The following is a 16,442-nucleotide window of genomic DNA, read 5'->3' on the forward strand; positions in this document are numbered from 1 at the left end:
TAAGTGAACCTATTATCGTCACTGTCTTGTGGGAGTAGCACTAGTGGCCCCGCCTCTCCACAACAATACAAATTCGCGAGCCTTCTTGACTCGCATCCACCGCACGGCCGAACAATTCGCAAGGAGGCGTTCTGCACACGTGGGCCGCGAGGTGGGGCGAAGGCGGGTTGTTGCGGAGAGTGGGGAGAGATGCTGCGAGTGTTGGTAGCTTACAGACGCATCTAGGCACGCAGTGTATACGCACATACATCGCGAACGTCTCTCGTAAATTGGTGCAGTGCAGTGTAAGAGTAAGTGTTGACAATATCTCGCGGCGAGGTCGCCGTCGTTGACAGGTGCAAAGTATCGGACGTAGAACGGTCCAATCGAACAAGGGTAAACAATAGGTGTGAGGGGTTGCGCATAGGGGTAACAAGGGGTGCGCATCCATTGGATGCAGGTTCTGTTTTTGCTAGTGAGAACAGTAGTTGATGGACAGCGACAAAGTGGCTACTGCACATCTACCAGAGGTTCGCTCACCGGCGAATCTACAAACATGTGTTGATTTGTCGTTACTCACACATCTGAGGTGAGTGTCATTCATAATTTATACCCCGCGCAATCCCATAGTATCGGCTGTATAAACAAATTCAACAATCAAAGTGACCAACATTGTATTATATCACTTTCTAACACGACATGTAAGTTTATTACATAAAATAATTTATATCAGAATCAATCAACTATATGAATCTATGTATATTGAATTTTTAGATAGAAATAAACTTAACGATATCTAAATATGAGGTTACTAATCTTTGAAATGACGAAAAAAACTCCTAATTTTGTTGTTATGTCAAATTGCGTTGAGTAAACTTTCTGAAGTCAGTTTAAAATTCGTCTGAGATGCGAAAATCTTAATTTCTGTCTGTCCAACTAAATATGTAATAAGATAAAAGTTTAAATAATAAATAGTAAGTTTAATAATTTAACAAATATTTAGCACTTACCTATACGATAAATCAGGTATTCGCACTACATTTACAAATTGTTTGTCTTAATAATTAGCAGAAAATAAAAAAAACTTTATTATTATTATGGTTAATGATTTTAATTAATTTTGATTTTTGAAGATTAACTAAAATGGCTGATCAAACTTTTGTATTTTTACGTTGTTGCCAAATTTTTCGTTTTGCCGTTTTAATTTTCTAAAATTATTGCATCCCATCATTGCGATTTAAATTTACTTAATATTGAATTGATAACAAAAACAAAAAGTTTTTCTTTAATATCTAATATTCTAAGCAAAATAGCTGAATAATCAGATCAGTTCAGTTACATTAGTTCCTTATCTCTTGTGGTTTGAATATAATTCAATGAATTATACCTATGTTTTGATCAATTAATTGATCTTCATACCATGCGACGTTTTTAATTAATATTAAGTGATGATATGGTGGTTATTTAGGATAATTAAAAGTTTTGATGTTTGAAAAATCCATTTTTCGGGCTTCGAATAGGTATTTGTTAATTGAGTTTCCACTAGTTTTATAATATTCACGTTTTTTTTATTCATTTGCATTCATAAAGAATGTAATTTCCGAAACGGTCAAAAAACGCTTTTGACTTAAAAAAGTACCGAAACGTGTATTTTTGTAACGCAATTATTAAATTGTTTTATCAAAATAATGGGCTGTGTACGCTTTCTTTCTCATGTCAACTCGTTTCTCCGATAAACTGTCACCCTTTTATTTCTTGACATTCGTTTTGTGTCTAATTAAAAGGAGTATAGTATTATTATTATTGATGAAGAGTAATAATGAAGAAAGTTTAAACTGCCAGAAGATGTTGAATCGGCAACTGTGGCGACTATGAATCGTACTAAAAAAGGCATAAACAGCTTCACAGAAAGAGTGCTACTAGTTTACTTTGAAACTAAATCCAGAATGTGGAAGTCCTCAACACTTTGGTCGACTTATTAAAAACTGAAAATGATAAATAACGACGTAGACTTCAGTAAATACTCGAAACTCATTGAATATTTGAAAAATAAATCAGTTTGTTATAGACCTAAAAAATCAAAAACATTTACCCGTGAAGAAATTGATAATTTCCTGTTGCAAGCTCCAGGGGATCATTACCTCATTCATAAGGTATGACAGCAAAAAATTTTAATGTAAGCTTAGATATTATTTGTAACATCTTTCAGGTTGATTTGATATTCGGAATCGCAGGAGCTCTGCTGAGGGACGAAATATATAAAATAAAGTGTAACGATATTAATAATACCGGAAATGTTTTAATTATCACAGTTTCTGAAACAAAAACTCATGTTCAACGTCGACAATAGATTAAAAATTTATAAAAAATACATAAAGTAACAGTCCATAAATGTCAAAACAGATCATGTAAAACCCAAGCTGTAGGTATCAGTACCTTTTCAAAAATTCCCTCGCTTATCGCAACATATTTGAATTTACCTAATCCAAAAAAACTACACTTGGCACACATTTCGACCCTCTTCGGCGTCTCTATTAGTGGATTCTGGTGGTGATATGATTCAACTAAAGAAGCACGGTGGGTGGAAATCCAACACAGTTGCGGAGGGTTACATAGACGACACAATGAATTCCGCAGTGAAAATTTTAATGGGAACAACTAATTCGACTTCAAGCAACATTGTAAATGTTCACGATTCTATCAACAATCCAATAAGTACTAATACAATGTTATTTCTTCGTACTTGTCACATTCAAGTACCAATAGTAATGTAAGTTCTTCTTCACTTCAAATTAATAATGCTCACAGGTGTACTTTTAATATTACTAATACAAAATAAATATTGATAAAAGTTTTGTCAAACTTTTCTAAATCTAGGGACGTAAAAAAATTTGTATGAAACTCGTGAGTAAAGAATACTTTTTTCCCTTATAAAAATTGCCGTCAAACCGTCCTATTCGTGGAAAAAAGTATAATTTTACTCACTTGTTGCATAAATAACTATAACTATAACCTACAGTAAATTATGAAATAAGAATGAGCAAAGCCTAAAGGATTAACTAATAATTATATACCTCAGTAACAAAGAACACAAAATTTCTTTAATACAGAAATAATGAACTGTCAATATTAAGTACCAAAATTTCTATAGGTACAAGTTGTGTACTAGATAATATTAATTTCAGATATTTTCTTCAATGCACAATTTGTGTATTTCGTTAGATACATACACTGTTTCGAAAAATTTTCGTAAAATTCCCATTGTTTTGCTATACATACGATGGCTTAAATTACTAATCAGTGTATACGAATTCAAATTATAATACAATTTGAGTAATTTTCTTGGACAATTGAGAAAATTTAGTAATATGGGGTGTAATTTTACAATCTGAGAGTATAAATCTAAACACTAAACTGTTTTTTAACGATAATCTTTGAATATTTTCAAAAAATTCTTAGTATGTGTTTTATTATAAAATAACGAAAAAGTTCTGGGATTTGACACTATGGAAAAATTGGACTGAAGGCGCTAGCCACGCCGTTTGCATTTATGCTTGAATCTCAAATACTTAAGCCTGTTTGGTAAGTTTTTAATTTAGAATGGAAGGAAGATTTTGGATACAAATGGAAGTAAAATGAATCACAAATATATCATTCAGTTTATCAAACTGAATGTAAGTTAATTAAGTGGCATAGTTCCGATACTACATAGTAAATTTACTAAGAATCCTTATGGTAGATCTTAGAATAAAATTACGAAATTATATAGAAAAATCAATAATCGAATTTTCTTATACCGCTTAGTAAATTTTAAATGAAACATTCTGTTACTTTCTCAAACTTAATCAAATTATTTTGTTGATTAAATTTGATAGATCTTGGTTTATGCAGCCAAAAGTAAACATCGTCTAAAGGACAAGCCTTTTCCTATTTTTTATATCAGTTTTGAAAATAAAACGTCATGGCGGAAATCGGCGCAATTAGACGAATATTTCCAAAACAAATCACCAATATAGATTGAGCTTATGTATTCTGTTCTCATAATCTCTCTAAATTAAGGAATTAAGTTAAAAGTTGGCGAACTTTTAGTTTTATTTTAATTTAGGGTTAATTTTCTGTATGAACTACAAGTACCATTTCAGTGTCTTGCAACTAGTGATTTAATTGGTGAATTTAATGACAATTTCTAATTTTGGCGAAGTTAGTTTAGACATAAACCAAGCTTAAATTGTTTTGCGTTAAAACTTCTTACACATTTTTGGTAAAATTGCCAAATAAATATTTAACAGTATATGTACCTGAATCAGTATGACTATAGGAGGAAGAATTCTCATCGGTTCCTCTTACTTACTTACATAAAAAGTTCTTTTTTAAGTTTTTTTTCTGTGAAATCTTTCTTATGTCACTATTTCTTTGGCTAATTACTAAACGGGGAGTTCTTGCTTTTCTATCTATTTAATTTTTTTTAAATATTGAATGTTAACTAGCATTTTCGAAAAATATTACAGAATTGACTGGTAATTAATATTCTATATATAATATTCTTCATAGTAGTCTTATGTAGAATATGGGAAAAATCTCTGCCTGTAACCAGTTTATTTGTTAAAATTTTTTTGACATTTTCGCAAACATATTGTCCTTTTTTTTCTTAATACTTATGTCTAATTCTCTAGGTACATAACGTAATAAGTTTTAGCTCTCCCATTTTCTTTCTTCTAACAATATTCAAAATATACAGGTGTATTTGATATACAGGTGTATTTTTAAAGAAAATATTTTTTTTGTCATGAAATATTTATAAATTTCAAATATGAATTGTGATAATTATAATTTCAGACAACTTTATAGAACACGTGTAATGTCGATCTCAATTAATCCTAAGCCACTTTTAATTTATTCGAAATATAATTACGAATTTTGAATATTTGACAGTGTACCATGCCAACAACTTCTACTACACTTCGTTTCATGTTATATGAGAGTGATAAAAGACAAATTCAAAATGACAGGTTATATTAAATAGAAGGAAAAATAGGAAATATTATTTTGAAGGTCCTTCATTAGACAGGAATGTATGTAATTGCCTAAAAATGAGGTTATTATGCATTGCTCAATAAAATAATATCTATTTGGAAATCTTTCCAGTTTTATAAACACCAACCGTTAAATTTTAAATAACGTTAGTTCTAACTAACATAATTTTCAATTTTTTATTATAAAATACATTTTATTGAAGTGTGATTTTTTTCACTAGCTTCATTATAAATGGAAAGTTGTATATCTTCGGCCCAAATAAATTTCATAATATCAAACACGTTTTAAGGATCCTCTCTCTTTACCTCTAATACTAATAATCAATATAAAAACAATATCATCACAAAACATTGATGGATGAATACATTCGGTATTTAATATTGATAAAACTCTTGAAGACCTTAAGTAACAGATTTTGAGTAAGCGGTAGCTCGTCATTTTGACTAGACTTGGTGAACTATTGAATCACAAGTCTAATTAACCAATCCAAGTTTTTTATTGATAAACTTTTAATTTTTACCTAAGAAATAGCTTGTTTCAAGTACACGTCTTAACCAAGAACCTTCAATTAGTAGTAATGTACATTTCTTGGAAGAGGAGGAAATCTTTAGGGTAGTACCAGCCAGTCGACGTTAGCTGGTTGTATGGAATTCTTAACCACTAAAAACCTGCTACCAAGTACCATTACTCGTTTCTCTATTCTTCTTTCTTTGCCAACAGGACCTCCATTGTGTACCCCATGTCTGTTTAGTTTTCTTTCTTATAACATTCAGATAACGGTGCTTATAGACATTGAAAATACCACGTAACCTACCCAGTTTACGAAGATTCATGGTGATTGTGCCAGTGCGTTTTTGTGTACTGATATTCCTCAAATTTCTAGGATGTTCCGTGGCAAGTCGCTTTATTTAAACGTTGAGCGAGTTACAAGACTTGAATTTCCGACACTTATGTGCTCCTTGATCTCACGAAGAAATCTTGCAGCCTTAGTCACCTCTTGGGTGGCCACACTGACAATTGTGAAGATCTAAAGCATTAGAAAAAACCAGGAAACTATCTCTAAGCAGTGTGTACGAATATTTCTTAATTTTGCAGAAGCCATTGATGAGACCATTTTGATCGCATCAAGGTTTGCCAAGCCTTATGCCGAAGCATCCCCATGTTTATCAATTTACTTTCAAAACTCTTCTTCTCCGTCTTAACATTTTTTTTGAATTCTGTACAACGAAACAAGGAAGTGTTTTACTGCCTTAGGCTACAAACTGCTGGAAAATTTGTCATTGGTAAATAATGACTCAAAGCTCAGATCCAAGGACCGAAACCTAAGACGCTATTAAAGAATTAAAGTATTTTCATATAAATATTTTCTTTCGTTTATAACATGTGGAAAATTAGCTCAAAAATAATATAATTGCTGATATATTTTGGTCAAAGATGAAACGCTTATATTTAATAATTATTTTCATCATGAATCCTTAATTTGTGTTGTCCATTGATGGTAGTACAGACTCATTTGAAATTATTCATCATCCGTTTCAATATTTAATTGAAAAAGTATCCAATATAATGATATTTTGAAAGACTGCAACATAAAAAAGCTTTTGATTATATAAATAAACGATCTGCATAAAGTAATTAACGTTATAAACAAACTCAGTTATAAGTAGTTTGCTTCAGCAACAAAGTTCTTTGGCAACAATGTAGGTATTTAGGTACTTACTTTCAATAAACAAATGAATGCCATCCAGCATGCAAATTGCTTCTGTATAAACAAATAAAAGTCAAAAATATATTCACAACATATTATTGAATTACCCTGGTCACCATACGAAGGCTGCCATTTATATTTTTGGACATTGACTACTTCTGAACGTCACCATCGTCCGGTGTAAATTATAAATTGTTGAAAAAGACAAAATTCGTGACGATTGTTAAAAACTATAGTTCTGTCTGAAATCATGGGAATGTGCTTAAACTGATAGAACAAGATCTGCAAGTTCTATGAGATTGAGGCACCTTTGAGGATTAGTATGAATAGCAACACCCAGATTTTACGTTAATCTATTGTTAAAAAAATGTTTCCAATTAAACTGATCAATTCTTATGTCGATTGGTCTATTGAAATATAAAAAAATTGACTAAAAGTGCATTAAAAGATGCATACATCTGTCTAGGTGTCAAAGCATGAATTTAGGCATATGTCCCGAGACAATCAACTGGGCGTTGGGGACTGACAGTAGTACAATGAAGAATTGTCTGGTGTCATTAGTAAATCGTATGCAATCCATTATTTGCCAGAAATCAGACAGGATTAAAAAAAAATATAAAGATAATATGGTACTCATTATTGAATGAATATGGAAATTTACATTGAAACAAGCGACAACTAGAACAAGTTATTAAGTTTAATCTTGAACCAAACACTTTCATAGAAAAATCAGGAAACATTAACGAAAGAATGAAATATAGAATCAGAGAAGTTGGACGACTTTTTTCAGGAGAAATAAGGTATTCTCAAATGGTGGCTTGGCTCTAAGAAAACATAATAATCACCAATGAAAAGAGATTTAAGGGAATATAGGGTAATCTAGAACCATGACCCACTCAACACTAATTTGGCCCCTGTGTTAAACACTATTATGACTACTTTTTCAGTTTAATCGTGCATTTTGGTGCCCTGCCTTGTCTAAGATTTATTTTTAAAAGACATTATTTATTGTTTCTTTATAACTTGTTGTGAGTTTTTGTGTTTATATTCCAAATCTATATCTCAAATCCTGGGAATCCAGATTTAAACGTCATTATTAGTAATATCTGTTCTTTGCGTAGGACGGGTTTTAATAATGTACTGATGCGAGCTAATTTAGTAAGAGTATCAGATATATCTTCTGATAATAAATCCGCACTTCTTGAGTACATCCATATGGAAATTCTTATGAAACATTTTCTGTACTTCGAGTTTTAGTATCTTCTTCTTTTATAAAAAGATGATATTAAACTGAATTTTGCCCAATTATAGTCGAGACTACGGACAGAAAGGAGTAGGCGTCATCAAGTATCTTTCCTGCTAAACTTTCACAAAGACAGAATTAATTATTGTATGTAGCATCTTACTATGTGGACTAGAAATGTGATATACTCTACGATAATATAATTTTCTACATTAAAGTTTATCATGTTTCATAACTTTCGACTTTGTATTGGATCTTTTTTGTTTTGCTGAGATGAAGGCTTCACTTGCTTTGTAGCCCATGGTTAAACTGGGGACCCAACCAATGTTTAATGTTTCCTCCAGATATGCCGGTTTCCCTGAAATTGGATTGGAGTATACTCTAGTATATCTTTCTTTCTCTTTTGTTGAATATATTCGTTTTATACCATCTAGCCATCTTTTTCTACGTTCCTTGAACAGCTGGTTAATATGATGTTTATGATTGAACGCGCGACGTAACAGCCAGAATACTGACAGCATCTTTCTCAGATCTATTTTCACACATTATCACTGCGCAAAATCGCCGTGATTTGTAAAGAACTTTTTGATTCAAAGGTTATGAAGAAGTTAGATATGGATATCGTCCATCAGCCATATTTGTTTTCAAGTGACAGCTATTTGAAGAGACTTCCAAAACGGATCAAAAGGATGAAGAAGCTTCCAGACTCTTTGAAAAAAAGTAAGTGGGCTTTGTAGACATGGAATTGAAAAAAATAGTAGAACCAAGTCTATGAAGCCAAAACACATAACAAAAAGGGAAAAGGGACAACACAAGAAAAACTAGAAGACACAGTTTAAAACAGGAAACAGGTGACTCCAGTGGAGAGAAATTGACAATATATAGAAAGAATTTAACTTTATAGTTATAATATAATTATAATGTGTGTGTTATAAGATATATTTTGAAGACAAGCATTCTCCAAATTTCTGCTTCTAATTACGTTATTGTCTTTGGTTGTTTCTTTTTCTTTACAAACCTGTTATCTACATTGCTTAAGATTTTTTTGTGACAATTTCTTGTTGTTTCTACTATAATCACATTTCTGTTAGAAGATGATATTTCACAAAATGTTCGAAAGAAACATCTTGCTTTTTTGTGCGTCTATTCCTAATTAAAAACATATTTTAATGAGTTTTATTTATTCAAATAACGAAAGAATAACCATTATCATTTATTATTGTCAACTTTCCATCTAGAAAAATTGGATACAAAGAACCGAGTATTCAATAGACACAATAGTGTGGCCAACTACTTAGGGAGCGAACTTTGTATAATAGATTTTTTTCAAAAGGTAATCTCGGCTTTGAAAAAATCAATGAATCGGCAGTTTGATAATGAAATTATATAATAAGTGATTGTTAATGTAGAGGTTGCTTCGGTTCATTGCATGTCAGTGACTTTGTAAGTCAATAATTCTAACAAATAACTTCTTTTAATCGTTAACTGACGATTTTATTATATTTTAATCAAATATATATCCTCTTTGAGTTTTGAAATTAGATTCAAATTAAAACTGATATGTATAAAATTATTAGTAAACATTTAGATTTGTTTCAGTCGATAGTTTTATTTTTTGCTTGCAACTTTTCCTGAAAAGGTAACGTGTTTGTCATAATTTAATTTACTGCCTTGTAAACAGAGCTTGAACATAAGGCCGAGCATATCTCTGAACAGGTACGTTGTGAATTATTGATAATAATCTTTATTCGATTCATTATTATACACCGATTCTTCTATAAGTCTCGATATCTAGTTCTAACTTCACTTTCATCAATTCTTTTAACTTACTTTCGCAACTTGATTGTCTTTTCCTGACATTTGGAAGATGTGTCGTCCAAAATTATTATTCGAAGACTATTATTTTGACGAGCGAGTAGCACAATATAACAAATGGCCAGGCAAAGACAACTTTTCCTTGTTAAAAAGCTGTCAGAGTTATATCAGTATCATATAGTTTTTCATCACCTTAGAAAACTACAAATATTTCGTGAAGAACAATTTTTCTTTGATCTCGAAATAGGCATTTGTTAAAATCTTTTGGTCTGGGACAATAATTTGAATATAGAAAAGTCTCTTAGTCCACTAGAACAAACGATAACACCAGCATAGACTAATGTAATTTTCTCATGGAAAGATCTAGTAATGAATGGAAAAAGAAAGAACAAACCTTTCTCAAAGAACGATTCTTCTTAAAATAGGTATTTTTAAAGGATATCTGAGACAAATCTCTTTCTTTCTTAGGCCACAATCAAATTAAACTATTTTTTAATAGTATCTAGACATGTGTGATGGTATAATTGATTAATCAAATTTAAAAGTCTATCAAGTCTATCTATGAATGTTTGTTAGTTGAAAAGTAAACTCGTTTTTTCAATTGTTATTTGATAGAATTTTTAGATTGCTTAAAACTTTTCAAAAAGTGTTCTTAAAGATATAGAAATGACAAGCTTGGTGACGGCCTCTTCATGCCGATCCACTTGGTGAGGAAGAGATGGTACACCGCGCAAAATGTAGAGATTCCTCTTGATACAAGACGCTGAGAGAGAAACACAAAAAATGTTTGGTTAGTAGAATCACCGTTCATCATATTTTGACCGAACACAATATGCAGAAGAATCAACACTTGGTGTATGTATGGTACTTGGATCCTAGTAATTATATTGTCCCAAACACGAGGGATCCTTCGACGCATTACTCCATATTTGGTGCTCCAGATTATTATCTTGGAAGATTGATTAAAAACTTAATTTTTGACATTAGACGATAAAATACGAATTCTGCTAGATACCTATATTAAGAACAGACATTTATGTTTCAATTCACTATTTTTGGTTGTAATTATTGCAAAAAATTTCACACTAACGTAGGAATTTGTTCTTTAGTTTACTTGGAAGACGGATGTCATGTTAACTGGTCTTCCCTATACAAAGTGTGTCAATTTATTTGTAGATTTTAATTAGGTATGTACAAACATGCACCAATTAATCACGTATTTAATATGCATAGTAGAAATTGGAAACTCTATGGTAAATCAAGTTATAAGCCGAAGTATTCCTATGTCATCGAGCGTCGCCTTTCTCTTGTATGCAAAGACATTTGTAGTGTCGATAATTATACTTTTAATTAAATTAAAACAGTAAATCACGCTTCATTACTATAATTTCGATAATTTGAAGGAAGCGCTGTCGACGACCGAGAAATTGTGATTCAGTTAACTCGAAGTTGAACTATAGTTCCGTGAAGGTGGCTATTAATTTTCACTAGCTATTTACTAACTATAAATTATAATATTAGCGACCTGCTGCAATACGCTATCTCTTTATTTATTTGCTCCATTAGAGATTTAATAAATTATTTACTGTAATATATTAATTACAGATGTAATCATAATTCCTCGCCAAACAAATTGATATAGATGAATATCGGATTCAGAAAATAGCGAATAAGTGATATATGATTATCTTGCAATAGACTTATGCACAAAAATGTATGGAATCTATTCATTTTCACATTTTACAACTTTATATTTTTATACCTTCACTTTTCTGCATTGAAACTACGTCTGCGTGGTCTATGGACATCACCAAGAAGTCTTCACCACTTTGATTTGAGCAAAAAACGTAGATCACTTCTGCATTGAATTTTGCTTCAATATTGAAAAAGCAGTAATAGAACGACAGCACAATGAAAGCGTATTGAATGGCTGAGACAAGCACGTCGAACAAAGTGAAGACATCATTAACTCTTTTCTCTAATTATGATCCACGAATTTGCTCCAACAGGTCACACGGTCATTAAGATTATGGATTCTACAGCGTCTAATCTTAAACTACCACCACAACAAGTATTGTGTTTCCCTATTTTGCAGCTGTTTTGCATACAACTTTTTACAACATTTCCCACTTTTGCTTGTATTTGCAAAACATGAGCAAATATTCCGGAGGTTTTTCCTCTTATCCACAGAATCTTCACTTGTCAATATCTGGTGTTTTCTACTTCATACATTTCTCAGCATCAAAAAAGCATTTTGGGGCTCAAAATGCACTTTCCATGCCATAGAAATGCTGCGAGCTAGTAAAACGTTTTTGCACTGGTTTCTTTTGTACTTTTCATTATCCTTGATCACGAATGACCAGGAATCGAAATCAAAAACTACGAACTATTACCTAAATAATTGAGTTCCCTACGCCACCTCTTCATAAGTTTGCAATTGCAATTGAGCTCAATTCAACAAACTCCATAATAGAAATATTTCGGACAGAAAGCTGTTCCTAGGGTAGTGAACTCTGGTGCCAGCGCAAACTCCCATTCAATATTATTTTGATTCATTTTGATTGAGAGTTTGAGTGGTTCCAATATTTTTATCACCAGGTGAGAGATCCGTGATGATCTTCATTGATATGATTGCGTCCTATTTATACACACACAAGTAAGTCCAATCTATAATAAAACAATGCAAATAGAGGGTCTCTAAACAATATGTAATAAAGCAACAAGTTGTACAGTCTCTGTACAGTCTCAACGTAATTTCCCGTTAATTTAAATGTCGGGTAAATATCAACCATTCGAATGTTTTATTCAATACTATTTTGATTGGATACTTTTGGAATAAACCTCGTATTAATACCATTTGATATGCGTTAATTCTTGTGTTGATCAATTTTTTTATAACAGCCGATTTTCCCGACAAGGCGTAAATTATTGCGTGCCGATCACAATAATTATAAATTTATTTCGTTTCAGGTAGGTGTTTTTTGTTTCCAACTGATCAGGTAAGTAACTGTGTATTAGGCATTCATTAAATCAAAGAATAAGGCCTACTGAAGATTGTATTTCATTAAAATCATTTTTTATATCAAACACCTCTTGCTTACAAATAAAATATTTAGTATAATGACTACATATAGTATCCATTATTGGTCGAACGAATATCCTCACTGTGTTCATTCTACTTTCCCCAGTTTGGGGTACCAATATGTTCTGAGGGTTATTCAATGACCCATACCTCTATACTGGCATATTGATTAGAGAAAGGTGGCAAGTTAAGTTTGTCAAATTAATGAAGAAATGTTTCTGAATAATTGGCGCAGTCAGTAGGATATCAGTAGGATATTTATGAAAATTAACGTATCGCACGGGAAACTTTTCTTTTCAACGATTAACCGGAAAATTCGAATTTGGGTTTGAAAATTGTGGATTCGAGTGCATATCTAAGAGTATTGTTGGAGAGGATCTCGATCAAATTCATCTTAACAGGTTGATTGATTTTTTTGTACGGTTATTTTTAAATTTTTGGTTTATCCAATACAATCTGTGGATTTACGTCATGTTGAACCACGCACTTGTGAAGCATGTCGAAGCCTCAAATCAGCATGGATGTTGAAAACTAGATGTAATTGTATATTCATCATTTTCATTGCATCAAAGCTATTTCAATTGAAATTCAAACTTAATGAAATGTTGCTGGTCTCGGATGAAGTTACACCAAAAGTTCACTAAACATCGGTAAGGTATTTAATGCAATTCCGAGTGATTTTTCTAGTTTTAAATGATATTGTCAAATGAGTGAGATATCGCTTTTATAATAGAATTTGGGACACCCTATTTGGTAATGTCAACTCGAGAATTTGCCAGAACTTAATCACTTAATTTGTCAATGATTGTCGTCGTAAATCCGAGTCCCTCACAACGACAAACTTCAGTTTCTTTGTAGCATTCAACAAATGCAGATTCAAGCTCGGTGGTAACAATTTTGTATCGATTTAATATAGATCAGGTTTAAGTGATTAAGTGAAAATTAGAATGAAAAAAATTGACATTAAAATATTATGAATTTGACTGTTTTCACTAATTGCCAATAGATCATGAAGTTTTTTCATTCCTACTTGATTTATTCATGTGACTCATCAGTGGTGCGTTGAATATTTTCTTGAGTACCTTCTTCTAGGTAACTAGCACATTCAAATGCTTCCCTTATGTCCAAAATGTACGCAAATGTTTTGCTATTTGACATCCTGTTCCCTGTAAGCAGATTAAATAGGGAAAACAAAGAATTATTAAGACAAGTCATAAATGCAAAGTACAAAAACGAATATTATACGAGATATAATTTTCTCAACGGTAGATTATTAAATTTGTTTTAAATTAAATTGTTTTATTTTAATCATATTCGATTTTCGCATTCGCCAAAATATAAAAATATTCAATGAATCAGCATTTAACCTCGATACGTTATCTCGAAGAGAAAAGGGAAATAGTATGTAGAAAGTGGTTCGTCACTCGAACTCGAACTCTCCCTGTATAGATACAATTAACAGGTTGTTTTTGTAGCGACTCTCGCATCCTCCGAAGAGAGGACAATTGTTATGTTAATCTTTTAAACCGGTTTGAAATTTTAAAAAGGTTATTCACATTTTGAAATAGCGATGATGGGAAATAATCGAAGAATCTTTTCATAATTATATGCAAATGTTACTTTTTAGTTGTTTATTATGTAACCGAATTACCTCATTTATTTCGGTACGATCTACATACATCTAAGCTATCAATTAGGCGTATACCATGAATTCTTTTCAACTTTAAAATTACATTCATCCGATTCTAGTAGCGGGAGATAATTAACGGTAATAGAATTGTCGATAGAAATTTCTTATTTTTTATTTATCACACTTTTGATCAAAATTACCAAAAAAAATATGTTAATAGTTTGACGCAGATCATAACTTATACGTAGTGGAAAGTATAAGAAAATGGATCCATCTATTGGGTAACCAATGAATTATTTTCTAGACGTTTCTGGAAGAACCTCGCTATTCCTAGATGCCCTGGAATGTTCTAGAACATCGTTAAAATAAATATGATGAAAGATTTCATAGTAGGAGAGTAGTTGGAGATACGTGGCGTGGTGTTATAAAGTGATTTATTTCGAAAGGATAGTTACTAAATTCCAATGATTGTGGTTTATTAAAATTTGAAGTGATAAAATCACTTATAGAATTTTATTGACGAACGTGATCTACGAAACGTTACAATAGATTACTTAGGAGTAAGGTTGATTAATTTCTTTTGTAAGCTTAACAGATTTCGGAATCTTAGTGAGTTATTAAGACACTGTATTTATCAAAGTCGTTACATAAATTGAAATCAGTGGAAAAACAATTCTGGAGCAAAACTTGTTTACATTGACAAAAAAATTTCACATACAACAATCTCACAAGATCCACTTTCCAAATAATATTGGTAAGACGACGATTTCTCAATAAGGTTAATCAAATTTTTCTACAATCCACAGCTGGATTGGAATAAACTTTTTCTTATTAATCTTGTTTCTCAGCTCCTTGGAAAGTTTTTCACCTAAATATAATTTCTGTTTGTTATATATTTTTCTAAACAGGTCTATTGAACTGTAAACTCTTTTTTTCTTTCTGGTATCCAACTCCTTTAAGTCATTTGATGTTGTTGTCTTCCAGCTCTTTCTTTAGTTACCCTATCTAACTTTTCTTGGTTGTTTTGTAGTACAATTCTTGGTATAACTTCTTCTTCTTCTCTGTTTTTTATCCTGTTGATTTAGACAATCCTTTTTTTCTAGAGACGTTTATTGTCGTCATCAACATTCTCGTCAGTCTATCTTGTTTTATTCTACAACTCTGGCTTGAATCTGCTGCTTCTATTTAACTATTGTCTTAAGAGCGTTAAAGTATGAGGGTTTTAGTTATTACGCTCTTTTATCATATGTTCCAGTCTTTTTCTACTTTCATTTTTCGTTTTTATTTTATTTACTTCCTTCCTGTGATACTCGTTCTAACCAAGTTTTTTCAGGTCTTCCTTTATTCCTTTTTTCATGTCTATTTGTTTCTATAACTTCTCTCATTATAGTTTGTGGTGTCCTCACACAACTTTAAACACCTTCTAAACGTCTTGTTTTCTATTGGTTCCTGTTTATATTTTTCTATAATTACTACAGTTCTTATCCTATCCATTCTTATTCTTTCTGTTATTTTCATCTTCTCTTTATCTATTCTTCAATCTTCTATGTTTCTTTGTCCTTTCATTATTAAATTTTCCTCATGTTCTCTTTTTTTGTTTTACATTTTTTAATATTCATTTCCAGTGTCAGTTTTTTCATAGACTTTATCTAATTGTTTATTTTTTATTCTTCTATTTTTACCACTTCCAGCTCTCTGTGGCCAATGGTTACCTGCAGTTTGTAGTTCTTATCTTCTATTGTTTTCATCATCCAATTTGTGACTGGTACAAACAGAACAGGACTACGACTGTCTCTTTGTTTTATCCCCATGTTTAGCTCCATTCTGCACTGTGTGATCTTCTATCAATTCGAATTTTCTCTCTCACATACATATTCCTTTTATTTACTCCTTATTCCTATTTTCCTTATACTTTTCACTTGAACGTAGCTATTAAATCAATAAGTCAAAT

The 16,442-nt window shown here is 31.5% G+C and overlaps 1 protein-coding gene across 2 annotated transcripts in view; it reads left to right on the forward strand.

The window, feature by feature from the left end:
* Nucleotides 1–213: 213 nt before the first annotated feature.
* The window catches only part of LOC130895135 (transcription factor SOX-13), a 227,393-nt gene continuing 211,164 nt past the window's right edge, over nt 214–16,442 (forward strand). Inside the window, exons 1-2 of one of the 2 annotated variants that reach the window (XM_057802297.1) lie at nt 476–680; nt 12,750–12,778. Coding sequence is in view for 1 of the 2 variants with exons in the window: in XM_057802296.1 (XP_057658279.1) it covers nt 471–568 (98 nt within the window). In the remaining variant the exon portion in view is untranslated. Of the gene's footprint in view, nt 681–12,749; nt 12,779–16,442 lie in introns of both variants that reach the window. The other variant, XM_057802296.1, reaches the window with a different exon arrangement.

The sequence above is a fragment of the Diorhabda carinulata genome, chromosome 6, assembly GCF_026250575.1.
Source record: "Diorhabda carinulata isolate Delta chromosome 6, icDioCari1.1, whole genome shotgun sequence".
Lineage (NCBI taxonomy): Eukaryota > Metazoa > Arthropoda > Insecta > Coleoptera > Chrysomelidae > Diorhabda > Diorhabda carinulata.